This window comes from Mustela nivalis (genome assembly GCF_964662115.1).
Source record: "Mustela nivalis genome assembly, chromosome: 1".
NCBI lineage: Eukaryota > Metazoa > Chordata > Mammalia > Carnivora > Mustelidae > Mustela > Mustela nivalis.
In genome coordinates, this window is record NC_139020.1 from 203475218 (window position 1) to 203500345 (window position 25128).

Below are 25128 nucleotides of genomic sequence, written 5' to 3' on the forward strand. Positions count from 1 at the left end.
GCGCTGAGGACCAATGGAGCCTCAGATCACAATCGCGAGGAGTGACGGGAGTTGTAGTTCCAGGGCGGCCCGGCACGCCGCGGAGACAGCTGGGAGCAAAGAAGAGGTTATGATAAGAAGTGCGGCGCGCCTTTCTTGGCTATGGCTCACGTTCCGCTTTGGGCGGTCTGCATGCTGAGGGTGGTGCTAGCCACTGTCTACTTCCAAGAGGAATTTCTAGACGGAGGTGAAGAGGCGATACCCGTCGTGGTGGAGTGGGGGCGTAAGCTGCCCAGCCAACAGCCCGAGTCACCAGTGCCCCACCCCCCCATCACCGCGGGATTGGTGGTGGTGAAGCCTCGAAGCTTCGAAGCCTCAAACCTCCCTCTTCTTCCCCTCCGCCCAATACACCTTTCATGACTTAAGTGAACACTTTCAGCCCTAACCGCTGTTGTTTCCCCCCACAGAGCGCTGGAGGAACCGATGGGTGCAATCCACCAATGACTCTCAATTTGGGCATTTTAGACTCTCGTCGGGGAAATTTTATGGTCATAAAGAGAAAGACAAAGGTTAGTGTAGGAATGGTGAGAACGTCGAGCTAAGGGTCACCCCACCACCACCACCACCACCGTAGCAGCCTTGCAGGGTAGGTGTGGCACACCCTTAACACCTCTTACAGTCCCGTTCACTGGCGGGAAAACTAAGGCTTGGATATAGTCTGGCATTATTTTTTCTCTTTCCTTTCTTTACTTGCCCAAGATCGCCCCATTGTATCCCAGCTGGTCTCAGGAGTTTGGAGACCCCAGGCCTCTGACCTGCAAAGGGAAAAGGGTTAAGGGATATTTCTCATTTTTGTTTTCACTTTAAGAAGAAAAAAAAAATTGAGGTTAAAAGGTACATGTTGTCAAGTGCATAGATCTTAAGGGTACAGAAGGAGGAGTGTTTACATCTATACACCCTGGTCAAGATAGGGAATATTTTCAGAGGTCCCCCTTGCACCCCCCACCTACCCACCCCCCAAGTCAGTACCTTTCTGGTGGCAAGGATGACTTCTGTCTTCTCATTCCTGTTGATAAAAGGTGGACACACCACAACTTGTTTACCACCTGTTTTTTGCATTGCTGGTGAGATAAGAATGATTTTTTTACATTTTTAATTGTTGGGGGAATATGAAAAGGGGAGTAGTATTTGTGCCATATAAAAATTATATAAAATTCAGTGAAATATATGAAATTTCAGGGTCTATAAGTAAAGTATGAATGGAACACAGTTATGCCCATTCATTTACATAGAGCTATGGCTTTTTGTGTGTGTGTGTGTGTGTGTGTGTGTGTGTGTGTGTGTGCTGCAAAGGCAGTAAGTTGGGACAGAGACCATATGGACCAGAAAGTCTAAAATATTTGTTCTCTGGCTTTGCAGAAAAGGTTTGCAGACCCCTGATTTAGATGAAAAGTTTCCCTCTTCACCAACCTTCCGCTCAACCTCCATCTTGAGTCTGTTACTGCAGGGTTGTCCTGTCAGCAGCTTCCAGTTTGCTACTATATATGCCTTGTTTTCTATATTACATGTTGGTCCAGTGAGTTGATCAAAATTCAGCCAAGGGACACCTGGGTGGCTCAGTCGGTTAAGCTGCTGCCTTCGGCTCAGGTCATGATCCCAGGGCCTCTGAGATCGAGTCTCTCTCTGCCTCTGCCTGCCACTCTGCCTGCTTGTGCGTGCTCTCTCTCTCTCTCTCTCTCTCTGACAAATAAATAAATAAAATCTTTAAAAAAAAAAAAATCCAGCCCAAGGTCAAAAGTAGAGTGAAATTAGCAGGTGGTTCCATCAGGCTTATCCAAGGATAAGGGTGTCCGCTTAGAGTCATTTGTGTTTTCCTCCGCGGTGTTTTTTTTTTTCTTGTCAGGTCTGGGATTCCGAGGCTCTATGTTTCCTTCACTCTGGCACACATCTCCTGAGAGCCCACATGGTCAAGGCACTGGGGATACTGGTTAATTTGCCTCCTTTCACTGTGGTCTCCCAGGACCTTCACACACAAGTTGTGGATGGGAAGATAAATAGAATTTAGTTGGACAGAGATGAGAAGTGGTGAGGCATGATGGGGGTGGCTGAGGAGGGTGAGAGAGAGGGAGGTGGTGATTCTTAGCCATAGGAATTGCTTGGTTGGTAAGAGGGTAGAGGATGGGGGTGAGCCTATAAATTCTTTGAGAAAGAGGGGGTTGGGCAGAGAACGGAAGAGAGAGAGATGAGTGTGGTAGTGAGCAGTTAGCCATGAGTTCAGGCTTGGACATATTGATAGAAAATGAAAATGCCAAGGGCATTTATGATGGATCTCAAGGTTGGCAGGTACGGGGGCAGGAATGTGGAGCAGGGAAGACTAGGCTATAGGAAGACTGCCTCTTTTCAACTTTGTCTTCTCCAGTGTATGATAAGGATTTGGCATAGAGCCTAATGGTACTGAAAAGCGGGGGGGGGGGGGGGGGATTAGTCTTGAAGTGAACACCTAAACGTATAATGTATGAGATGATTCATGTGACAAAAGGGTGGTATTTTTGTAAAAAGAGGACAGCTGTGGGCCAGCACATCCCATGCAGTGAAGCACTTTTTCCAGGACAGCGCTCTGTCCTCCATCTACTGTGGTGTGTCTTAAGCAACTATATATATTTTTTTATTTGAAACAGAGAGAGAGACAGTGAGAGAGAGAACACAAGCAGAGGGAGTGGAAGAGGAAGAAGCAGGCTTCCCGCTGAGCAGAGAGTCTGATGCTGGGTTTGATCCTAGGACCCTGGGATTATGACCTGAGCTGAAGGCAGCCGCTTAAGACTGAGCCACCCAGGCACCCCTTAAGCAACTATTTTAAGATAGAATTCAAGAAAAGATGTGGGATGCTCTGTTGTTGTTGTTGTTGTTTAATTAAGTTGCTACACAAGCTTTATTGTATATTCCCACCGTTTCTTTGGAAAATGAAGCAAAATTAACTTTTCATCCATAATTAAGTTGCATATTTGTCATTTAGAGCTGAAGTGTCTCTTTAACTTAGGTCATGACAGTGGTGTATTGAGCACAAAAGCAACAACAGAGCGTGGAAAGTTCTGTGGCAGCAGAGAGCGTGTTACTGGTATACCTGTGTGTTATTGTGAAAATATGTTTCAGCCTCCAGAGTGACAGAAGTTATTGAGGGTGGGGAATGGACAACCATTTAATTCCCTGCAGCACTGAGCACAGTGTCATTCCCAGTCCTTCATGAATATTTGTTTGTTTCTTTGTTTGTTTGTTTAAAGGTCTGCAAACCACTCAAAATGGCCGATTCTATGCCATCTCTGCACGATTCAAACCGTTTAGCAACAAAGGGAAGACTCTGGTCATTCAGTACACAGTAAAACACGAGCAGAAGATGGACTGTGGAGGGGGCTACGTTAAGATCTTCCCTGCAGACGTGGATCAGAAGAACCTGAACGGAAAATCCCAGTACTATATTATGTTTGGTGAGCTTAGATAGTACAAAACAACCATTTCTGGGGACTTTGAATCCTTCCACTTCATAAAATCCTGACTAAGACTTTTCCAAAATAGTAGTATTGAGTATATCTGACCAAAGGTCTTTAGTACTGTTTAACCTAATTAATATGAAAAGGCAACTATACCATTTTATTGTGTTAATTAATTAATTTGACAGACAAAGAGACAGGGAGAGAAGGAACACAAGCAGAGGGAGAAGGGAGGGAGCAGGGAGGAGGGAGGAAACAGAGGGAGAAGCAGACTCCCTGCTGAGCAGGCAACCCAATGTGGGACTCCATCCCAGGACCCTGAGATCATGACCGGAGCTGAAGGCAGATGGTTAACTGACTGAGCCAGCCAAACATCCCTCTATTGTAACTTCTTTTTAAAAAATTATTTATTTATTTGAGAGAGAAAGTGTGTGAGTTGGGGAGAGGGGCAGAGAGAGAGAGAGAGAGAATCCTGAAACAGACTCCCTGCTGAGCGTGGAGCCAGACATGGACTCAATCCCAGGACCCTGAGACCGTGACCTGAGCTGAAATCAAGAGTTGGCCACTTAATCAACTGAGCCCCCAGGTACCCCCTCTTATACTTTTGAGAAAGTTGGTTATTTAATATTAATGTAGCCCCTGGAACTTGGAATATATCAGGACTCAGAAGACCTTGGCCAAGGGCCACATCAGCCCATGGCCTCTGTTTGTTATGCCCCATGGACTGAGAATGGGTTTTAACATTTTTAATGATTTTAAAAAAACTGAAGGATAATGTTTTCGACACATGAAAATGATAGGAAGGCCAAAATGTTTCCTCTCTAGCCCCTGCTGGCCCCTGGAGCACTTTAAATATCTCCTGATAGCAGAAGTAATTGATAAAAACTTGTGCTAAAATTGGGATGGGACCACTTTGGGCCATAGGAACGAGACATAGCTGAAGGGCATGGATTCAAAAAACTTTCAGAATGAAGAGGATTCTGGAAAAATAGAGTAGGAAACTTCAGAAATCCATCTCCCTACCTAGATAAGAATCATAACAGGATCTGATGTAACTGTTTTGAAACTCTGAAGTCTATGGAAAGATTGCTCCTTCCAGGGGAAGAATGGGGAGTTTAATTTTGGTCAATTTCAGCTCTTAGCAGAGTGGATATACCCATCTCCCATTTCAAGCCACAAGGCAGACAGCTATGCCTTGTATGTGTATGTGTAGGAGCAGCCTACACACGGCTTGCCACAGAAACGGTGAGCCAAAAGGACCCTGTCCTCCAAATATCAGGAAACTAAGCTCTCATTGAGGATTGCTGCTGCTGATCACAGAGTTGCAAAGAGGTGAACAGCAGTTTTGTGTGTTATTGAAGTTAAACTGGTATAAACTCAAATTAGAGCATTATAATTTTAGGGTGTTAAATGTAATCCCTATGATAACCACAAAGAAATAGCTGTAGGATATACACAAAAGGAAATTAAAAAGGAATTTAAACATTTCCCTACAAAAACTCAACTAAAGAGAAGACAACATTGAAGGAAATGAGGAACAAAAAGCTGTAGGGCATATAGAAAACAAATAGAGTGACAGAAGTGAGTCCCTTCTTATCAGTAATTAAATGTAAATGGATGAAAATCTCCAGTTAAAAGACAGGGATTGGCAGAATGGATAAAAACACAAAAGCCAGAGGGGCACCTGGGTGGCTCAGCTGGTTAAGCATCTGCCTTTGGTTCAGATCATGACCCCAGGATCCTGGGATTGAGTCCCACAACAGGCTCCTTGCTCAGTGGGGAGCCTGCTTCTTCATCTGCGGCACCTGGGTGGCTCAGTGGGTTAAGTCTCTGCCTTCAGCTCAGGCCATGATCCCAGGGTTCTGGGATCAAGCCCCCGTATCGGTCTCTCTGCTCAGTAGGAAGCTCTCTGCCTGCCTCTCTGCCTACTTCTGCCTACTTGTTATTTCTCTCTCCGTCAAATAAATACATAAGAAGTCTTAAAAAAAAAAAAAAAAAAAAAACCAAACCCATGAGCCAACCATATGCATTCTACAAAACACTCACTTGAGATCCAAAGAAACAGGTTGAAAGTAAACAGAAGGGAAAAGATATTCCAGGCAAATAACACCCAAAAGAAAGCAGAGTGGCTATATTAATATATATTTATATACTAGTATAAATAGAGTTTAAATAAATCATAAAGGTTATAAGCAACAAAGGACATTGCATATTAGTAAGAAGGTCAATATAGCAAGAGGATGTAACAATTACAAACATCTACACTCCTAATGAGCATCAAAATATGTAAAACAAAAACTGGTAGAATTGAATGGAGAAGTGGACAGGGATGGTAAAGGTTAGAGCAGAGATAAATGAAATCATGACTAGAAGAACAGAGAAAACCAGTGAAATCAAAAGTTCTCCAAAAAGATCAACAAAATTGACAAAACCTTTAGGTGATGGATTTAGCTAAATGGAAAAGGAGACTCAAATTACTAAAACCAGAAATGGGTTGTTACTACCAATTCTACAGAAATAAAAAGAATTATAAGATAGTGCTAAGAACAGGGTGCCTGGGTGGCTCTGGGTTAAGCCACTGCCTTCAGCTCAGGTCATGATCTCGGGGTCCTGGGATTGAGTCCTGCATTGGACTCTCTGCTTAGCAGGGAGTCTGCTCCTGCTCTCTCTGCCTGCCTCTCTGCCTGCTTGTGATCTCTGTCTCTATCAAATAAATAAAATCTTTTTTAAAAAATAGTGCTAAGAACAGTTGTATACTGCAAAATTGGATTACCTTGATGAAATGGACAAATTCCTAGAAACACAAACCCTGCCAAGACTCCATCATAAAGAAATAGAAAATCCAAAGAGACCTGTAAATAGTAAAGAGAGCAGTAAGCCAATCTCTCCAAAGAAAAGTCCTGAATCTGATTAATCTCTCATGAATTCTACCAAACATTTAAAGGAGAACTAATACCAATCCTTTTCAAACTTCACAAAAAAAAAATTGAAGAGGTGGGAACGTGTATTCCTCAACTCATTCTGTGAAGCCAGCATTATCCTGACACCAAACCAGACACTACAAGAAAAGAAAACTACAGAACAGTAGTTTATGGACACTGTTTATGGACACTGATGCAAAAATTCTCGACAAAATACCGCAAAAGAATTCAGCAGCATATTGACTGATGAAAATCAGTCAATTTTATATGATACCTCAACAGAATGAAAGAAAAACACATGATCATCAAAAATTTTATCATTTGAAGATAAAAAGTCGACAAACTAGGAATAGCAAGAAGCTACTTAAATATAATAAAAGCCATCTACAAAAATCCCACAGAAAACATACTCTGGTGAAAGAGAAAGCTTTTCCTGTAAGATCTGAAACAAGGCAAGGATGACCACTCTTACCACTTCTATTCAACATTGTACTAGAAGTTCTAGCCAGAGCAATTAGGCAGGAAAAATAAATACAAGTCATCCAAATTGGAAAGGAAGAAATAAAATGATCTTTATTTGCAGATGATATGATCTTATACATAGAAGACCATAGAGATTACACACACACATACACACACACCATCTATTAGAACTGATGAATGAATTCAGCAAAGTAGCAGGATACAAAGTCAACACACACAAAAAAACAGTTACATCCTATATATGAACAAAGAACAATCTGAAAGTGAAATTACAAACGCAATTCTATTTATAATAGCATCCAAGATAGTAAAATACTTAGGAATTAAGCAAGGGGGTGAAAAACTTGTACAGTGATAACAACAAAGTATTGCTGAAGGAAATTAAAGAAAATAGAAATAAATGAAAACATATCCCATGTTCATAGGATTGGAAGACTCAATAGTGTTAAAATGTCTACACTAGACAAAGTAATCTACAGATTCTACAGCAATATATAGATTCAGTCTAGTTCCTATTAAAATTTCAATGACTTTTTTTTTTGCAGAAATGGAAATACCCATTCTAAAATTCATATGGAATCTCAAGAGACCTTGAATAGCCAAAACAGTCTCAAAAAAGAAGACCAAGGGGGTGCCTAGGTGGCTAAGTTGATGGGGTAACTGACTTTTGATTTCAGCTCAGGTCATGATCGCAGGGTCCTGGGATGGAGCCCTGTTTTGGGCTCCTCGTTCAGTGGGGAGTCTGCTTCAGGATTCTCTCTTTTCCTCTGCCCCTTCCCCCATTTTTACATGTGCGCACGCGCACGCTCTCTCTCTCTCTTAAATGAATAAATAAATCTTTAAAAAAAAAAATAAGAAGACCGAAACTAGAGGACTCGAGTGTCCATCAGCAGATGAGTGGATAAACAAATGTAGTGTCCATACAATGAAACATTATTTCGCTTAATAAAGGAGGACAGTGCTACACCTACTACAATATGGATGAACCTTGAGGACATTATTCTAAGTGAAATAAGACACAAAAAGACAAGTACTGGGGCGCCTGGGTGGCTTAGTGGGTTAAGCCGCTGCCTTCGGCTCAGGTCATGATCTCAGGGTTCTGGGATCGAGTCCCGCATCGGGCTCTCTGCTCAGCAGGGAGCCTGCTTCCTCCTCTCTCTCTCTCTGCCTGCCTCTCTGCCTACTTGTGATCTCTCTCTGTCAAATGGATGAATAAAAAATCTTTAAAAAAAAAAAAAGACAAGTACTACACAATTCCACTTATTTTAGGTCCTTAGAGTAGTCAAAATTCTAGAGATAGAACATAGAATGGTGGCTGCCAGGGGATGGGGGCGGGTGAGAATGAGGGTTATTCATGGGTGTAGAGTTTCAGTTTTATAAGGTGAAAAGAGTTGGGGGGTGGATGGTGGTGATGACTGCAAAATGATGTGAAGGTATTTAATGCCATTGGAAGGTACACTTAAAAATGGTTAAGGTGATAGATTTTTTTTTAAAGATTTTATTTATTTATCAGAGAGAGAGGGAGAGCAAGCACAGGCAGACAGAATGGCAGGCAGAGGCAGAGGGAGAGGCAGGCTCCCCGCTGAGCAAGGAGCCCGATGTGGGACTCGATCCCAGGACGCCGGGATCATGACCTGAGCCGAAGGCAGCTGCTTAACCAACTGAGCCACCCAGGCGTCCCAAGGTGATAGATTTTATGCATATTTTACCACAGTTTTCAAAAGTGAAGAAAAAGTTAGGAATGGAAATACGGTTTTAGAATATCCATCGATCATTCAAATGTGGAGAATCATTTTTTAAAATTCTCTTCTCGTGATGTGGACGTCTTGTAGAGGTTTTCTCTGTCATCATTTTTCCATGCTTCTCTGTGAATTTATCATGATCAGCAGCAGGCTTCAGACACCTATTATACTGTCCTCACGTTTGTGTACACTGCTGGTCATAGTGTGACACAGAAGTAGAGAGAATAGGGGTGCCTGGGTGGCTCAGTCAGTTAAGCGTCTGGCTTGGGCTCAGGTCATGATCCCAGGGGCCTGGGATCCTGCATCCCCTGCTAAGCAGGAAGCCTGCTTCTCCCTCTCCTGCTCTGCCTGCTTGTGCACACACACACTCTCTCTCTGTCAAATAATATAAAATATAATCTTTTAAAACAAAAAAGAAATAGAGAGAATAGATATTATTAGATTATTTATTGGATTTGGATGTATTCCTGCCTTGTCTTTAGAGGGTAAGGAGACTTTTCCAAGGCCACAGAATTACATAGACCCAGTTTCCACCAACTGCACAGTCCCCAACCTCTCCCCACTTCTTTCTCCTCTACCATGCCTCCCATTTACTCTTGAATTTAAAATCTGGAATGGAGAAAGTCTTTATTTTGATTAAAAAGGAAATCAAAGTGGCTTGGTTTGGGTTATTATTATTCTCTTAAAATGGGATGGCAGAGATATCTGGCAAAAAAATATATATATATATTACCTGTGGAATCAGAGATGCTTTCACAAGTATTTCATTTAGTTGGGTTTGGTAAACAAAATCACCACAAACACTAGCTAGAAACCCCATTTTCTAATTATATATAACGTGTCTTCTACATCTGAATTGTGAAGCAACTTACTTTGGAGGAAAAAAGAAAAGCCAAGTAAATTATCTGTATTATTTTTGCTTTTAATTCAGTTGCATTTTTTTTAAAGATTTTATCTATTTATTTGAGAGAGAGAGAGAGAGAGACAGTGAGAGAGAGCATGAGAGGTGAGAAGGTCAGAGGGAGAAGCAGACTCCCCGTGGAGATGGGATCCCCACAAAAGACTCAATCCCAGGACTTCAGGATCGTGACCTGAGCTGAAGGCAATTGCTTAACCAACTGAGCCACCCAGGCGCGCGCCCTCAGTTGCATTTTAGTTAAACCCATTGTGTCACTGTTAGAACACTTCCCCGTGATGCCTCAGCTCTCCTCTTTGACATGAGAGCAGCTTGCTAAGGCTTGTGAGGTTGAAGGGAAAAAGAGAAGTTGGGCCATTGCCAGGGGCCTTACAAATGCAATCTTAGATTATGTCTAAACCCTAGGAAATCAGTAAACGGGCTTCCATTTTGCAAATAAAAAAACGGAGGCGGGCTCCTAGGTGGCTTAGTCATTTAAGCATCTCCCTTCTGCTCAGGTCGTGATCTGAGGGTCCTGGGATCCCGTCTCCCTGCTCAGTGGGGAATCTGCTTCTCCCCCACTCTGCTCATGTTCTCTCTCTGTGTCTCCATCAAATAAATAAATAAAATCTTGAAAAACAAAAACAACTAAGGCTCGGGGAGGGAGGGGGGCTGGGGGGCTCAGTAGGTTAAGCATTTAAGCTTCCGGCTTGGGCTCAGGTCCTGGTGTTGCGGTGTGAGCCCTGTGTCCGGTGTGAGCCCTGTGTCCGGTGTCCGGCTCCCTGCTCAGTGGGGAGTCTGCTTCTCCCTCTCCCTCTGAATCTCCCCCTGCTTATTGCCCCCCCTCCTCCACTCCCCCCACCCCCGCCCGCGCTTAATCTACCTCAAACAAATTAATATCTAAAAAAAAAAAACCAAAACAAAATCTGAAGCTCACAAAGATTAAACTTCCTTGCCCAAAGGCAGGTCAGCCTGTTTAGAGTCCTTCTGTCTACCCCATTTCCTCATAAAAATACATTATGCACATAAATATTTTATGATCGCTGTTAACGGAAAATGTCCAGATTTTCCGGTCATGTCTGGGCATGTTCTGAAGCTTAATTTAATATTTAAAATATGTAGGTGCTTAGAAATAGGAGAATTCTGACCAGTTTTGAGGGAAGAATTTCATCTTTTAATCCCCAGGTAATAGCTTTTCATACAAATAGTTCGCATACCATAGCTTTTGTTTTAAAAATTGAACTGGGATCTTTTCCAGTGATTAGAAGAAAAGGAAATTATATAAACAAGCATCCTCTGAGAACTCAGAGCAATAGACATCGAGGCTGCTTCCAAGTTCAATGTCACATCCACTCTGGCAAATTGATAATATCCTTCAAGTAATTATGTGCAGCCTGGATCTCTCTTAATCTGAAGGTTCATCACTGCAAGTTCTAGAAAAAAAAACTGCAGTCATCTGCTTGTGTTTACACAGCTTCACAGAATCCCTGGGGGCGGATGCAGTCCCGGGTTAGTGGATGTGGTGGAATTTGATTTGAGACAGACAGATGCTCTAGTACATTCCTAAGGCTTAAGGTCAATAAAGCAGCAGTGGGGTAATTCCAAACATCCCCGGAAGGTTATCCCCGGAAGGTTTGACAAATTTTCCAGATCCCTCCTGCAAACCTTGTTTAGTATGTTCAGAAAACCTTAATCTGAATATGTGCGTGTTGTCTTGGGACATAATAGGAACAAATACTGAGCTTTGCTATATTAAATGCTTTATACCCTTTAGCTCATCTAATTGGCAAAAATAGCCGTGGTTGATTCACATCCCCATTTTAGAGAATAGGACACAGGCATGAGGATTGCAAATATGTTTTCCCACAGCGAAAGAGAGCAGGAATCCCAGCCAGCTAGTCCATCCCTGAAGCCCTCACCTGGGCACAGGGCACCTCTCAGAGCTTCCAAGTGAGCCCAAGCCTCGGACAGCACATCGGGAATGCTTCCTTGACTGTTAAATCCTTTTCTTACTCACGTGCTGCCTTTCACTTGAGTCCAAAGGTGTCGCTGTCCATTTCAGTATCCATGCCAAAGTCTGATGACTCCTGCACACGCAAGCTTCTGGTCCTCGCACCTTACTTCAGGGGAATGGTTGCGGATTTCCTGTGGTGACGCATGAGCGAAGGAAATTGAGTGCAGCTTGTATTTTTTTTTTTTTGTAGGACCTGATATTTGTGGATTTGATATCAAGAAAGTTCATGTTATTTTACATTTCAAGAATCAGTATCACTCAAACAAGAAATCAATCAGGTGTAAGGTAAATGCTTTCGTATTCAAATCTGTAATTATGTTAGCTCTTCTGATAACCTAAATTTAGAGAAAATAGTTTTGGTCTTAAGATACTGAACTGAGCCAGAAATGGATCTTAGCAACACACCCCCGCCCCTTGGTTTCCAGTTTACCAGGCTCATTAGAGACACTTACATACCCTGTTGGCTTGTTTTCTGAAGTTTATACCCATCAGGAGGGCAAATGCACTTTTTACTGCGAGCTGCACTGTAACTTGCCTTGTAAGGGTTACAGCAGTAGAGTCACATTTCTGCTGTATCCATCCTCACTAAGGAATGAAATAAATATTCAGCATGGAGGGAAAAAGTCTTAGAGAAATTAATCTTCAAAATACCAAAGCATTTAGAAACAGGAATGTTTTGAAATGAAAGCATACTTTCTTACTTTCTATCCATGGATCCTGTGAAAATAACACTTTCTGACTTGGGGCCAATTATGACTCCACAGCCCAGCCCAGGACTTCTCCAAAGACACAACTTGCGTCAAGTCCCCTGGTGCTGGGCCCATGGAGGGAGGGTACACTCCCTGAAGCAGCCCCTCCATTTGAATGTAGCGGCCAGGAAACAGGGACCTGTCCCGTGGGGTCCCCCCCAGTGCCCAGAGCTCCAACATGGGAAGCCTCCACCAACCTGGGTGAATTTGGGCAGGTGGCCAGAGTGTGTTTCGAGAGCACGTTGATGGCACAGAGGGAAAGTGTCCATAACCACCCCTTCTTCAGTCCTGACCCAAGCTGGGGGGTGTTTGGTCTCCCCACGGAGCCCCAGTGACTCTCCATCAGCAACATGGTTCCCACCCACTAACTCGGTGGCTACATAGGATCATCGGGTCCCCTCTGCATGGAGAGGCCCGACATCCTCCTAGGGGGCGTGAGAGAGAGCTTGAAACCCATCTTAGTGCACAGGTTTTACACCTGATTCCCAATAAATTGTTCACTTGTGCATCAGGTATGTGGGAGAGAGCAGGGGTGACGCCAACATAGGTTGTGAAGCCTGGCCTGGACTGTGCTGGGGAGGTTAGAGCAGGATTTGCTCAGGTCAGCCACCCTAGGAGGCCCCCTGAGTGGCACCTGCAGGCTGATGATGCTCTCAGACAGGTGCTATTTCGGCTACCTGTTAGAAGAATAAAATGCTTCTGTTGAAGGAGCACTGACTCACAGCAGGTAGTCGGCATTCTGTGACGCTGTGAGAGAACGGCTGGGGACCTCCTCTGCAGCCCTCAGCAGTCTTCAAGGAGGGGGTCAGATCTGCATGTTAGAAAAATACGTTGGAGGGGCACCTGGGTGGCTCAGTGGTTTAAAGCCTCTTCCTTCGGCTCAGGTCATGATCTCAGGGTCCTGGGATCGAGCCCCACATCCGGCTCTCTGCTCTGCAGGGAGCCTGCTTCCTCCTCTCTCTCTCCCTGCCTGCCTCCTCTGCCTTCTTGTGATCTCTGTCTGTCAAATAAATAAATTAAATCTTAAAAAAAGAAAGAAAGAAAGAAAAATGCCTTGGAGACTCTCTCTGGGGAGGAACGGTGAAGGGACAAGGTGATCAGTAGGCAGGGAGAAGGCTGAAGGCTAAGGCTTCAGCGGGATGCAGAACAGGGGACTGTTTGGGCAGATAATTCAGAGGCAGGACCTAGAGGACTTCACAGTATTGGGAATGTGAGTCCTGAGGATGTGGACCATGACTCTCAGCTGCCTGCTCTTCATCATTAGGAAAAGCAAAGACCAATAAGGAGGCCAGGGCACACTCGGGAGTTTTGATTGGAACTACCGGTTGTGAAATCCCAGCAGACATCCAGGTAGAGGTGTCCAGTAAATTGTTGGAAACTGTGGTCTGAAGCTCAGGCCGATGGTCGGGATTAAAGATTCTGCTTTGGATCCATTGCATATGTGTGGGAGTGGATGTTATCCCTCAGGGGGCCCAGCACTTGTGGTTAGATCCTGGAAGGTACCAACAACCTGGCCAATGAGCCCAAAGTCGAATTTAGGAAAGGTGAGTAGAGACTAAGAGGGGTAGAGAGCATTGGGAGAAGCATGTACTCAGCTGTCCCAGCAAACTACAGAGGTTGGGAGGGACACTGAGCAGACAGCGCCATCAGCCGTGGTGTGGACAGCAGCACCCTGTCCCTCAGGGCAGAGCAGAGAGGTACCAGACAAGCTTTTACCTTTGGCTCTTAGCAGAGGGAGGGGCCTCCTGACAGAGCCTTTAAGCTGCTGGGGCAGTGGTACCCAAAGCTGAGCAGCGTCAGCATCTCTGAATACAGAAGGTCAGGCTGATCTGAGAATGGATGTTTCCCAGGCCTTTCCCCAATGATACTGATGCCGCCCGGCCTCACTTTGAGAACTGACTACTGCTGGACCATGGTGCAGGAGTCCCCTTTGCTGCCCACAGGCAGGCACGTCCTGGACACCCCCAACCTCCCCGGCACCCACCATCCACCCTCCCTCTCTCACTTATTGGATGCTTGCTGAGTGCTTCCCTTGGGTCTGGCCTGGGGCCTTAACTATGACCAAGAGAGGCACCAGGCCTGCCCTTGCAGAGCCTAAACCACTGGACAGCTCAGAACATTAGAAAGTTCTCTCCTGTGTTGAAAAATAAACTGGGCTTCACTTGGTGTCTTTCGGAGTACAGAAGAGGAAGTTGTTTCCCACATAATTTTTCATAAACAGAGCAGTGGTCCCTCGGTGTGTACCCACCACCCTGTCATAACCGCCCGTGGGCATCTAGGGGGGAGCCATCGTCTACACAAAAGGAAGCAAGCCGCTCAGGTCTGCTTGGTAGCGAGGAAGTTTTGTACAAAGGGGGGATTTCTTCCGCAGGACCCATTTTTTAGTCAAGTTGACCCCTGTCCCTAGAACCTCTCTCCTTGCTCTTTATAACAAGGCTTTGAAGACTTAAACCATGTAGGTAGACCTGCCCCGAGACATCAAGGGTCTCATCATTATCCTTTCTCCCCTTAAAATGTGCAGGTTGATGGCTTTACACACCTCTATGCTCTGGTTTTAAGACCAGACCTCACTTATGAAGTGAAGATCGATGGTCAGTCAATTGAATCCGGCAACATCGAGTATGACTGGAACTTAACGTCACTTAAGAAGATGGAGAAGTCCTCTGCAGAGTCCAAGGATTGGGACCAGGCTGACGGCGACAAATCCCAGGTATGGATTTAGCCCTAACAGCTCTAGAGAGGGTGCCAGCGAAGCGTGTATGTACTTGGGTAGGATTGCTGCATGGCTGGTGATCGTGAGGTCAACATTATCACATTCAAAGGGTCCTCCCCCAAGAGGACTTCTGGGTGGCTCAGTCTGTTAAGTGTCTGACTCTTGATTTCATCTCAGGTGGTGGTCTCAAGGTTGTGGGACTGAACCCTGCATCGGGCTCCACGCTGGGCATGGAGCCTGCTTCAGATTCTCTCTCCCTCTACTCCCCTCCCCCTGTCCCCAGCTCTCTCTCTCTGTTAAAATAAATAAATAAATCTTAAAAATCGATCTTTCAAAAAAAAAAAAAAGCGTCCTCTCTGGAACATTTGCCACTGAAACCAGCCACACAGATATTGTGGAAGAGTTTTATAATATTTGAGGTGAAAGCAAGTTTTTTTTTGGTTATTCTGAACCTGAACATAAAGTATTTTTTGAGCCTTACACTTGGACTGACAAGCAAGAATCTGTTAACGTAACCTCTATGCATTAAGTTCCTAGGGCTGCCGTAACAAGATACCACAAGGTGGGTGGCTTAAGGCGAGAGAAATTATTCTCACACAGTTCTTGAAGGGAGAAGGCAGAAATCCAGGTGTCGTCAGGGTCACACTCCCTCTGAAGTATCCAGGGAACAATCCTTTCCTTGTTTCTTCCAGCTTCTGTTGCCTCCCAAGCTCCTGGGCTGGTAGACATCTGGCTCTGCCTCCGCACTCCCGTGGCCTACTCGTGTCTCCTCTCTCTCTCTCTCTTAAAGATGTTTGCCCTTGGATGTAGGGCCCTCTGGATAATCCTCACCTGAATTATATCTGCAGAGATCTTTGTCTCAATAGAAGCTTGCTTTCCCAGATTCCAAGGTTTAGGATGCATACAAACCGTCCCTGGGAACTACCACTCAACCCACCACGAGCTCCCTTCTGTCTTGTTTTGTTTTCAATTTATGTTTATTTGTTGTTGAAGCATTTTTTAAAAATATTTAATTTATTTATTTGACAGAGAGAGAGAGATCACAAGTAGGCAGAGGCAGGCAGAGAGAGAGAGGGGGAAGCAGGCTCCCCGCTGAGCAGAGAGCCCAATGCGGGGCTCGATCCCAGGACCCTGGGATCATGACCTGAGCCGAAGGCAGAGGTTTTAACCCACTGAGGCACCCAGGCACCCCGAAGCATTTTGTTTTGAATATCAAACCTCCGCACCAAACCCATGAGCCATTTGTCTTACGACAGTTGTCTTTGCCATCACTGAAAGTTCTGGACTCTGTGTGTGTGTGTGTTTTAAAGATTTATTCATTTATTTGACAGAGAGAAAGAGAGCATGAGTGGGAGGGGCAGAGGGAGAGGGAGAGAGAATCTGAGGCAGACTCCCTCCCGGGCACAGAGCCTGACTCGGGCTCTATCTCATGATCCTGAGATCACGACCTGAGCTGAAACCAAGAGTCAGTCCCTTAACTGTCTGCACCCCTGGCGCCCCTGGACTGTGTTTACAATTAATTTCTGGCAACTAAAACTGACCCATGGCCCTGCTGTCTGACCATCAAATACATCACCATAGACAGTGTAATCAGGAAAACAAAAGAACAAAGTTTCTCCCTCGCTTCCTTACCTTCAAAACAGACCAGAGCAGTAGTTTTCACCTGGAAAGGAGGCTTACTGTAACAAGTCACAGGATGGCAAAGAAAATTGATCTGGCTGCTCAGAAGACACGGGTATTGGGATGAAAGTCCCGGCCACCTGGGTGCCGGCTAGCCTCTCTGCGTGTCTGAGGGCCGAGTGTCTGTGAGCCGGCTTTCTCGTGGGGCCTAATCAGCTTCCCAGAAGGGGCCTCCAGGCTGGCTGTTTGGTCCAGATGTCTGGGTCCGTGTGAGTTCCTCAACAAATGAGTTCGTGGTGGGTTAATGATTTTGCCACCTGCAATGTAAGGAGCTGACTGCCCAGATGGGGTTGTAGCCGTTTCTTGGTCCCAGCACAAGAGCGAGCGGCTCAGCATTGCTGGTGGGATTGGGGGCAAAATGCTATAGGGGAGGCGACCAAATCCTCAGTCACTGAGAGGTCAGTCATTGAGAAGTAGTGTGTAATACGGAAAAGCCACACTCTAAATGCAAAATGTTACTATTTTCCCATTGTTCTGAAAGAGAAAGCATCATTGCAGATAACTTTTATGCATTTATATTAATATTTTATATTTATATCAATATTTTTAAATAATTTATTTATTTATTTGACAGAGAGAGATCACAAGTAGGCAGAGAGGCAGGCAGAGAGAGAGAGGGGGAAGCAGGCTCCCTGCTGAGCAGAGAGCCCGATGCAGGACTCGATCCCAGGACCCTGGGATCATGACCCAAGCCGAAGGCAGTGGCTTAACCCACTGAGCCACCCAGGCGCCCCATATCAATATTTATTTATATATTTTATATATAATATATTATATATAATATATATTTATATATCTTATATTATATATTAATATTTACTCGCATTTTTAATAATATATGAATATTTATAAAATAATAAATAATTTATAAATATTTATAATAATTAATGTATTAATATGTTAATATTTAGATAAACACAAATTCATAGCACCTTTTTCTCATCCATTTATTCAACAAATATTTGTTCAACATCTACTAAGCCACATATATATGTAGAGATGTGTATATATATGTATATATGAGTACATATGTGACTATATATGAGTACATATATGATATGTGTGTATTATATAAGCATTGTATGCATGTGTGTTCATTATGCATTGTACACATGCATATGTGCATGTATGTATCATGCGTATCTGTGTATAGTGTGACTATTCATATATATATAGAAGGTCTATACACCATAACCACTTTCCTCCTGCTACCCAGCAGTCCTCAGGTAAGTTCTGGAAACTTTCCTGGTTGTCCAGCCTCTCTCTCTGGAACATTCTGCATATGACTGCTTTGTAGAAGGTCAGACTACCTAAACAGCAGTGACTGTGTGCCCCTTCTCCCCCATTGTCACTTTTGTCCTATCATTTTTTTTTTAAGATTTATTTGAGAGAGAGAGAGCGCGCATGCACACGAGTCAGGGGAGGGACAGAGGGAAAAGGAGAGAGAAGTTGCTTCCTCACTGAGTACAGAGCCCAACACAGGACTCAATCCCCGGACCCTTAGATCATGACCACAGCTGAAACCAACCATCAGCTGCTTAACTGACGAAGCCGCACAGGGTCCCCTTGCCCCCTCATTTAACTTTAGCCACTATTTTGAGTTTTGCTCACTCTTGTTCCTCTCACCAGCTTGGGGAGTGTGGTGCAATCATGCCAAGGCTTAGGGAGAAAATCCCAGCTGTGTGTGGCCCCAAAACCCTCGGTGGGACTGGCAACCCTGAGCACTTGGCCCTATGGCCACCAAAGTGATGGGGAAATTGTGACCAGGGCCACGGGCCTGCTCCTGCCTCTTGGTAGCTTCTTTTCTCAAATCTGGGAATCGATTTTTTTTCCCTTACATTTTAGGACTGGGAGAAGCATTTTTTGGATGCCAGTGCCAGCAAGCCAAGCGACTGGAACAGCGAGCTAGAGGGGGACTGGCAGGGGCCAATGCTGCAAAAGCCTCCGTACCAGGTGCGTGACATCCTCTCCCTGCGACTCCCTGGAATGCCCCTCCCACCCTCCTGCACCACTTAAAAGAGTTTGTTGTTGCAGGACGGCCTGAAACCAGAGGGTATAGACAAAGACGTTTGGCTGCATCAGAAGATGAAAAACAGCTATCTAACAGAATACGACCTCTCCGAATTTGAGAACATCGGTGCCATTGGCCTGGAACTTTGGCAGGTCACGTGGCTTTTAATTTGCTATAGTTTGAGAACTCTGAGCTTCAGCCTAAACTCCTTTGTTCACATAGCTAGTACTCCTTGAGCTCCTACTATGTGCCTGGCCCCTGGCCCCAGACCCAAGACACATAGCCAGGGACAAAATAGACATCCTTTCTGCCCTCTGGACACCTCCTATCTCCCTCCCTGGGAACCTGTCACTCCTCTGCTTGGGCAGGGCTACTGCTGCTGGCCGAGCCCCACTTTGCACAGTAAGGTTTTCAGGCAGCGGTTGGCAACCATCATGGAATGCTCGAGTCTCTTGGGTGCTCTTCCAAGTCTTCATGCCCAGGTAGCACCGGGGACCAGTTAAATCATCATCGTGTGAGTGAGGCCAGGCATCTGGAGTTTCTAAAATATTGTTGGTGACCCCAGTATGCACCTAAGTTTGAGAACCAATGCCTTGGAGGGAATGGACGTTTTAGAAATGGGTTTAAGCACCTGCTACTGTCGAGAGCACTGAGCCAAATGCAACCGTTTCTTGGTGGAAAGCTGCCGTATTCCTCACATCAGTAAGAAAGGCCTCATTTTCATCCACAGGTGAGATCAGGAACCATCTTCGATAATTTCCTGATCACAGATGACGAGGAGTATGCTGAGAATTTTGGCAAGGCTACTTGGGGGGAAACAAAGGTACGGTAAACACAGTGAACTTCTCGTTCATTATTTACTTATTTCTGTAGTTGAGTTGAACATATATGAAAGGGCTCAATGGGTTTTCAGTAGAAAACCCACCCAGATCAAGATGCAGATACAGAATGTTAGCCAGGTTCCAGGAACAACCTCCCACCCCCACCCAGCAGCCATCAACCCCCCAAAGGAACAACCACCATATGTCCAATTAACCTCCTTTTGAAATTCATATAAATGGAGCCATCCAGTGTTTACTCATTCAGGCAGTGCTGTGGGGCTCATATTATCAAATACGGCAGCGGCTCGTTTTTAGTGGGTGAATATTCCAGAACATAGGTCTCTGTTTTCTATTGATGCAGCTTTGGATTGTTTCCAGCTTGTGGTCTCGTAAATAAAGCTGTTACCATCATTCCTGTGCATGCCCAGGAGAGGGACAGCCTGGGTCACCAGGGGCCACACAGCCAAACAGTTTTCAAGGTGTCCCTATTTTCTGTTCCTTTGTGCCGTAGATGAGAGTCTTGGTTTATGCCATAGCTTTGGCTATACTGGGTATCACTGTCAGTTGCTGACAAGTCAGATTTCCTGAAGTATAATTTATATACCATAAGACTTAACCCTTTCCTGGTGGAGAGGCCCATGAGTTTTGACAAACGAATACAGTTGTGAAACCACCAACAGAAATCCAAATGCAGAAGAGTGTCACCACTCCCCAAAGTCTCCTTGGGCCTTTTGTAGCCAAACCTTCTCCCACTCAGAGCCTGCCACTGATCCGATATCTGTCCCTACCATCTTGCCTTTTTCAGACTGTCCTATAAATGGATTCATCAAGTGCAGTCTTTTTTTTTTTTTTTTTTTTTTAAGATTTTATTTATTTATTTGTCACAGAGAAAGAAAAAGAGAGCACCAGCAGGGGGAGATGCAGGCGGAGGGCTGAAGCAGGCTCCCGGCTGAGCGACTTGATCCCCAGACCCTGGGCTCATAACCCGAGCTGAAAGCACACACTCAACCAACTGAGCCACCCAGGCTTCCGTGGCATGCAGTCTTTTTGAGCCTGCTTCTCAAGCATGATGTGTCTGGGATCCGTGGTGTTGCTGGGGTATCAGTGAGCAGTTGGTTTCTTCGAACTGCTGAGTCCTTTTATCTGTTCAGGCAACAGACAACTGGGTTGTTTCCAGTTTTTGACATATGAACAAAGCTCTTATAAATATTTGATTACGGTTTTTGAGTGTGGATGTGTGCTTTCAGTTCTCTGAGATAAATAGCCAGGAATAGCTGAGTCCTACACTAGAAGTGTAGCCCCATTAGAAACTGCCCGGCTGTTCCCAGAGGGGCTGCTCTTTCTCGAATCCTCACCGGCACTGGGGATTGTGGGTTACTCTAGGTGTGTAGTGCTATCTCCGGTTTTAGTTCTGTTGCCCTGATGGCAAATGAAGGTTGGCACTGTTTTATGGCTTTTGTGGCCATTTGGACATCTTCTTTTTCACAATGCCTGTGTTTTATTGCTTTAATTGAAGTAGAGTTGGCATACAGTATTATATTGGTTTTGGGTGTACAACAGCGATTCAATATGTATATACATTAGGAAACGCTTGCCATGATAAATCTAGCTACCATCTGCCACCATATGAAGTTATTACAATATTGTTGACTGTATTCTCTATGCTGCACATGATATCCCCATGACGTATTTCTTTTATAACTGCAAGCTTGTACCTTTTGACCCCCTTCACGCATGTCACCCACCCCTCCACCCTGCCTCTGGCAACCATCCATGTGTTCTCTGTTTCTCTGAATTCATTTAAAAAAAAAAAAAAAAAACAGGGGCACCTGGGTGGCTCAGTGGGTTAAGACTCTGCCTTCGGCTCAGGTCATGATCCCAGGGTCCTGGGAATGGGCCCCACATCGGGCTCTCTGCTTTGCAGGGAGCCTGCTTCCTCCTCTCTCTCTGCCTGCCTCTCTGCCTACTTGTGATCTCTGTCTGTCAAATAAATAAATAAGATCTTAAAAAAAAAAAAAAACATTCCAGGGGCACCTGGGTGGTTTAGTGGATTAAGCCTCAGCCTTTGGCTCAGGTCATGGTCTCAGGTTCCTGGGATCGAGCCCCACATCAGGCTCTCTGCTCAGCAGGGAACCTGCTTCCCTCTATCTCTCTCTGCCTGCCTCTCTGCCTACTTGTGATCTCTGTCTGTCAAATAAATAAATAAATAAATAAATAAATAAATAAATAATATCATTAAAAAAGAAAATAAAAACTATAAAGAGAGATTGTATGGTATTTTTCTTTGTCTTATATCATTGAGCATAATGCTCTCAAGGTCCATCTACGTTGTTGCAGATGGCAAGATTTCATTCTTTTTTATGGCTGAGTAATATTCCTGTGTGTGTGTGTGTGTGTGTGTGTGTGTGTATGTAGACATACATATACATAATGTATCACATTTTCTTTATTCATCTGGACAATTAGGTTGCTCTCATGTCTTGGCTGTTGTAAATAATGCTGCACTAAACATGGGGGTGCAGATGTCTTTATTTTTTTATTCTTTAAGACATATTTATTGAGAGAGAGTGAAAGTGAGAGAGAGATCACAGAGGGAAAGGGAGAAGCAGACTTGCCACGGAGTGGAGATCCCCTCTTGGGGCTTGATCCCAGGACCCTGAGATCAGGACCCAAGCCGAAGGCAGATGTTTAACCAACTGAGCCACACAGGCACCCCACAGATATCTTTTTGAGAGAATGTTTTCATGTTCTTCAGATAAATAGCTGGAAGTGGCATTACCAGATTATATGGTATTCATCTAGTGTGCTATTTTTAATTTTGGAGGAGGTGTCATACTGTTTTCTGTAGTGATCGCACTGATTTATGTTCCAACCAACAGTGTATGAGGGATCCCTCTTCTCTACATCCTTGGCCGGTGCTGCTTACGTAGTGTTTTTCTGGATACTAGTCATTCCAATGGTAGTAAAGTGATAGCTCATTGAGGTTTTAATTCGCATTTCCCTGATGATGACAGATGTTGAGCATCTTCTCCTGCGCTGTTGGCCTTCTGTATATCTTCTTTGGAAAATGTCTATTCAGATTCTCTGCACATTTTAATTTTTTTTTTATTTTTAATTTTTAAAAAGATTTTATTTATTTATTTGTCAGAGAGATAGAGAGAGTACGGGCAGGCAGAGTGGCAGGTAGAGGCAGAGGGAGAAGCAGGCTTCCTGTGGAGCCAGGAACCCAATGTGGGACTTGATCCCAGGACCCTGAGATCATGACCTGAGCTGAAGGCAGCTGCTTAACTGACTGAGCCACCCAGGAATCCCTGCCTATTTTTGAATCAGACTTTTTTTTTGCTATTAAGTTATGTAAGTTCTTTATTTATGTTGGATATTAATCCCTTATCATATAATTTACAAATATTTTCTCTGATTCAGTAGGGTACCTTTTCATTGTAATGGTGAACCATTTCTTTTTGAATCTGATTTCTGCCACAAAGCCTTACTAAAACTCTTCTTCGATAATGACTACGGAAACCTCCTTGATGTGTTTGCCCTCCTAGTCCTTCTGTTGATGTACCTGGATTTTCTCACTTAGTCTCAGAGGACTCATTTCATTGCATGTTCACCGCTCAGTTGAGAAGGACCGGGGCCCAGGTACTCTGGGAATAGAAAGAAGTAGAGGAGGGGTTGTATTTCTTTCCTTTGGCCATTGTAACAGATTACCACAAACTGGCTGGTTTGAAACAACACAGATTTATCATCTCACTGTTCTGGAGGCCAGAAGTCTAAAATCAGTATCACTGGGCTGAAATCAAGGCATCAGCAGGGTCACACTCCCTCCAAAGGCTCTAGGGGAACATCCTTCCTTCGCCTCTTGCGGCCTCTGGTGGCTCCTGGTGTTCGTTGGTTTGTGGCCATGTGGCTCTAAATTCTGCCTCTGCCTTCATATGGTCTTCTCTTGTGTCTGTGCGTATGTCAAATCTCTCTCTCCGTCTCCTATGAGGACACCTGTGATGGAATTTAGGGCCCAGGGTAATCCTCGCATCTCAACATGCTTAACTTAATCATATTTGCAAAGACCCCTTTCCCAGAGAAGGTCACACTTATAGATTTCAGTGATAAGGGCCTGGCATCCTTGGGGGCTCTTCCAAGCCATGTCCAGTCAGTGCAGAGGCCTGAAAAAAGGCAGGAGCAGGCAGACACCCCTGCGGCTAGAAATATAACCCCAGCGGCTAATGTCTCATGTCTCTGTTTCTTTCTCCAAGGGCCCAGAAAGGGAGATGGACGCCATACAGGCCAAGGAGGAAGTGAAGAAGGCCCGTGAGGAAGACGAGCAGGAGCTGCTGATGGGCAGGTTTGGTGGGCAAGAAAACACTTTCCAGAGATTTCACAGGAGGGATGAACTTTAATCATTCCCACCCCAGATAAAGATGACTGGTAAAACCTTGTTTCTACTTTAATCTCCATGTAAAAGTGCAAATGTCAACATACGTGGTAATTTGTCCAGTTTTCTTTGAGAATGTTCCTATGCTTCTCGGTGGGGTTGGTCTGGTGTTCCCTGAGGCCCCACCGCTGGGCACCGAGATGTCTTCTCTTGACAAACCTGAGTGCTAGAAGCCAGAGGAGGCCAGTGAGAGTCTGGCCAAAAATATGAGGCTCTTTGCTTAGCCCCCAGAATGCTTTATAAATAAAAGTTGGGAAAACTTATCCTGAAAAAGGAGAAATGATGCCTTATTTCCTCGGACTGCAAATTACTAACAGCATATGCTAACCTTTTCCAACATGAAACCTTTACACACGTCATTCATGTAGAAAGGTTCAGCAGGCTTCACTGGAATACTGGTTATTTTGGAGAACCCAGGTCTGTGTGCACAGACTTTTGTTGTGCCATAAAGAAGCCACTGCTTCTTTTTCCTCACTCTGTGACCCACTTCTGTGGCCTTTTGTTCTGTGTAAGAGAGAGGAATGAAATGCATTTTCTCAAGTGAAAACAGTCATTACTTCTCAGCTCAGTTTTTTTTGCCTTGATCAAATAATTTGCTTTTTAAAAGTCATACATAAGAGTCTTCTCATTTGAAGATGGCTTTTTGCACATAGAAAGTTGTGTTGGAAGTAATAAAATTTAGAACACCAAGAATCTAGAATCCAGTGATACTACAAATAAGCTGGATATGTTAGAAATTATATGTGGCACATTGCTAGGTGTTCCATGTGAAAAGTCTGCCCACGAAGTGAAATTCTAGCAGTTTTGTTCTCACTTTGGCTGAAGTTGGCAGACTTTCAAATGTGGACTTAAAAAAATATATATTTTATGTATTTATTTTTAGAGAGAGAACACATGTGAAGGGGGGGAGGTAGAGGGAGAAGGAGAGAGAGAATCTCAAGCAGGCCCCACGCCCAGTGCAGAGCCCCAAGATCATGACATGAGTCAAAATCAAGAGTCAGATGCCCAACTGACTGAGCCACCCAGGTGCCTCTAAATGTGGGCTTTTTGACCTATGGTTAGTGGTTTATTGGGGGTTGGTTATCATTCTCAGAAATGAAAGACTCACTTCCACATAGCAGGGATGGGACTGAAGAGTCTACCCTTTAGTCTCTGAATGATAGAAGAAGTTACTGAGGAAAGAAGCAGAGCCAGGCTTAGGCA

At 44.4% G+C, this 25128-nt stretch overlaps 1 protein-coding gene and 1 long non-coding RNA gene across 3 annotated transcripts; one reads left to right on the plus strand and one right to left on the minus strand.

Moving 5' to 3' along the window:
• Positions 1-5: 5 nt before the first annotated feature.
• Positions 6-24189, plus strand: CALR3 (calreticulin 3). 2 transcript variants are annotated; one of them, XM_082710084.1, is made up of 9 exons: positions 6-226; positions 447-548; positions 3258-3461; positions 11710-11804; positions 14790-14978; positions 18507-18614; positions 18696-18824; positions 19403-19495; positions 23747-24189. In XM_082710084.1, the coding sequence occupies exons 1-9, from the start codon at positions 142-144 to the stop codon at positions 23888-23890; spliced, it is 1149 nt and encodes a 382-aa protein (XP_082566210.1). In that variant the 5' UTR covers positions 6-141; the 3' UTR covers positions 23891-24189. The 2 variants fall into 2 exon arrangements, with proteins under 2 accessions (XP_082566210.1, XP_082566211.1); XM_082710085.1 differs by lacking the exon at positions 6-226 and having other exon boundaries at positions 538-625.
• Positions 10657-12088, minus strand: LOC309853390. Its single transcript, XR_014305642.1, has 3 exons — positions 11976-12088; positions 11523-11650; positions 10657-10938 (listed from the first exon to the last, which is right to left on the minus strand). It is a non-coding gene; the product is annotated as an uncharacterized lncRNA (long non-coding RNA).
• Positions 24190-25128: the final 939 nt, after the last annotated feature.

Bases quoted from the DNA above. Each gene is read 5' to 3' on its own strand.
- CALR3 (XM_082710084.1), top strand. From the start codon at position 142: ATGGCTCACGTTCCGCTTTGGGCGGTCTGCATGCTGAGGGTGGTGCTA. The intron at 3,462-11,709 runs GTGAGCTTAGAT...TTTTTTTTGTAG, and splicing joins CCAGTACTATATTATGTTTG to GACCTGATATTTGTGGATTT. The intron at 18,615-18,695 runs GTGCGTGACATC...TTGTTGTTGCAG, and splicing joins TGCAAAAGCCTCCGTACCAG to GACGGCCTGAAACCAGAGGG.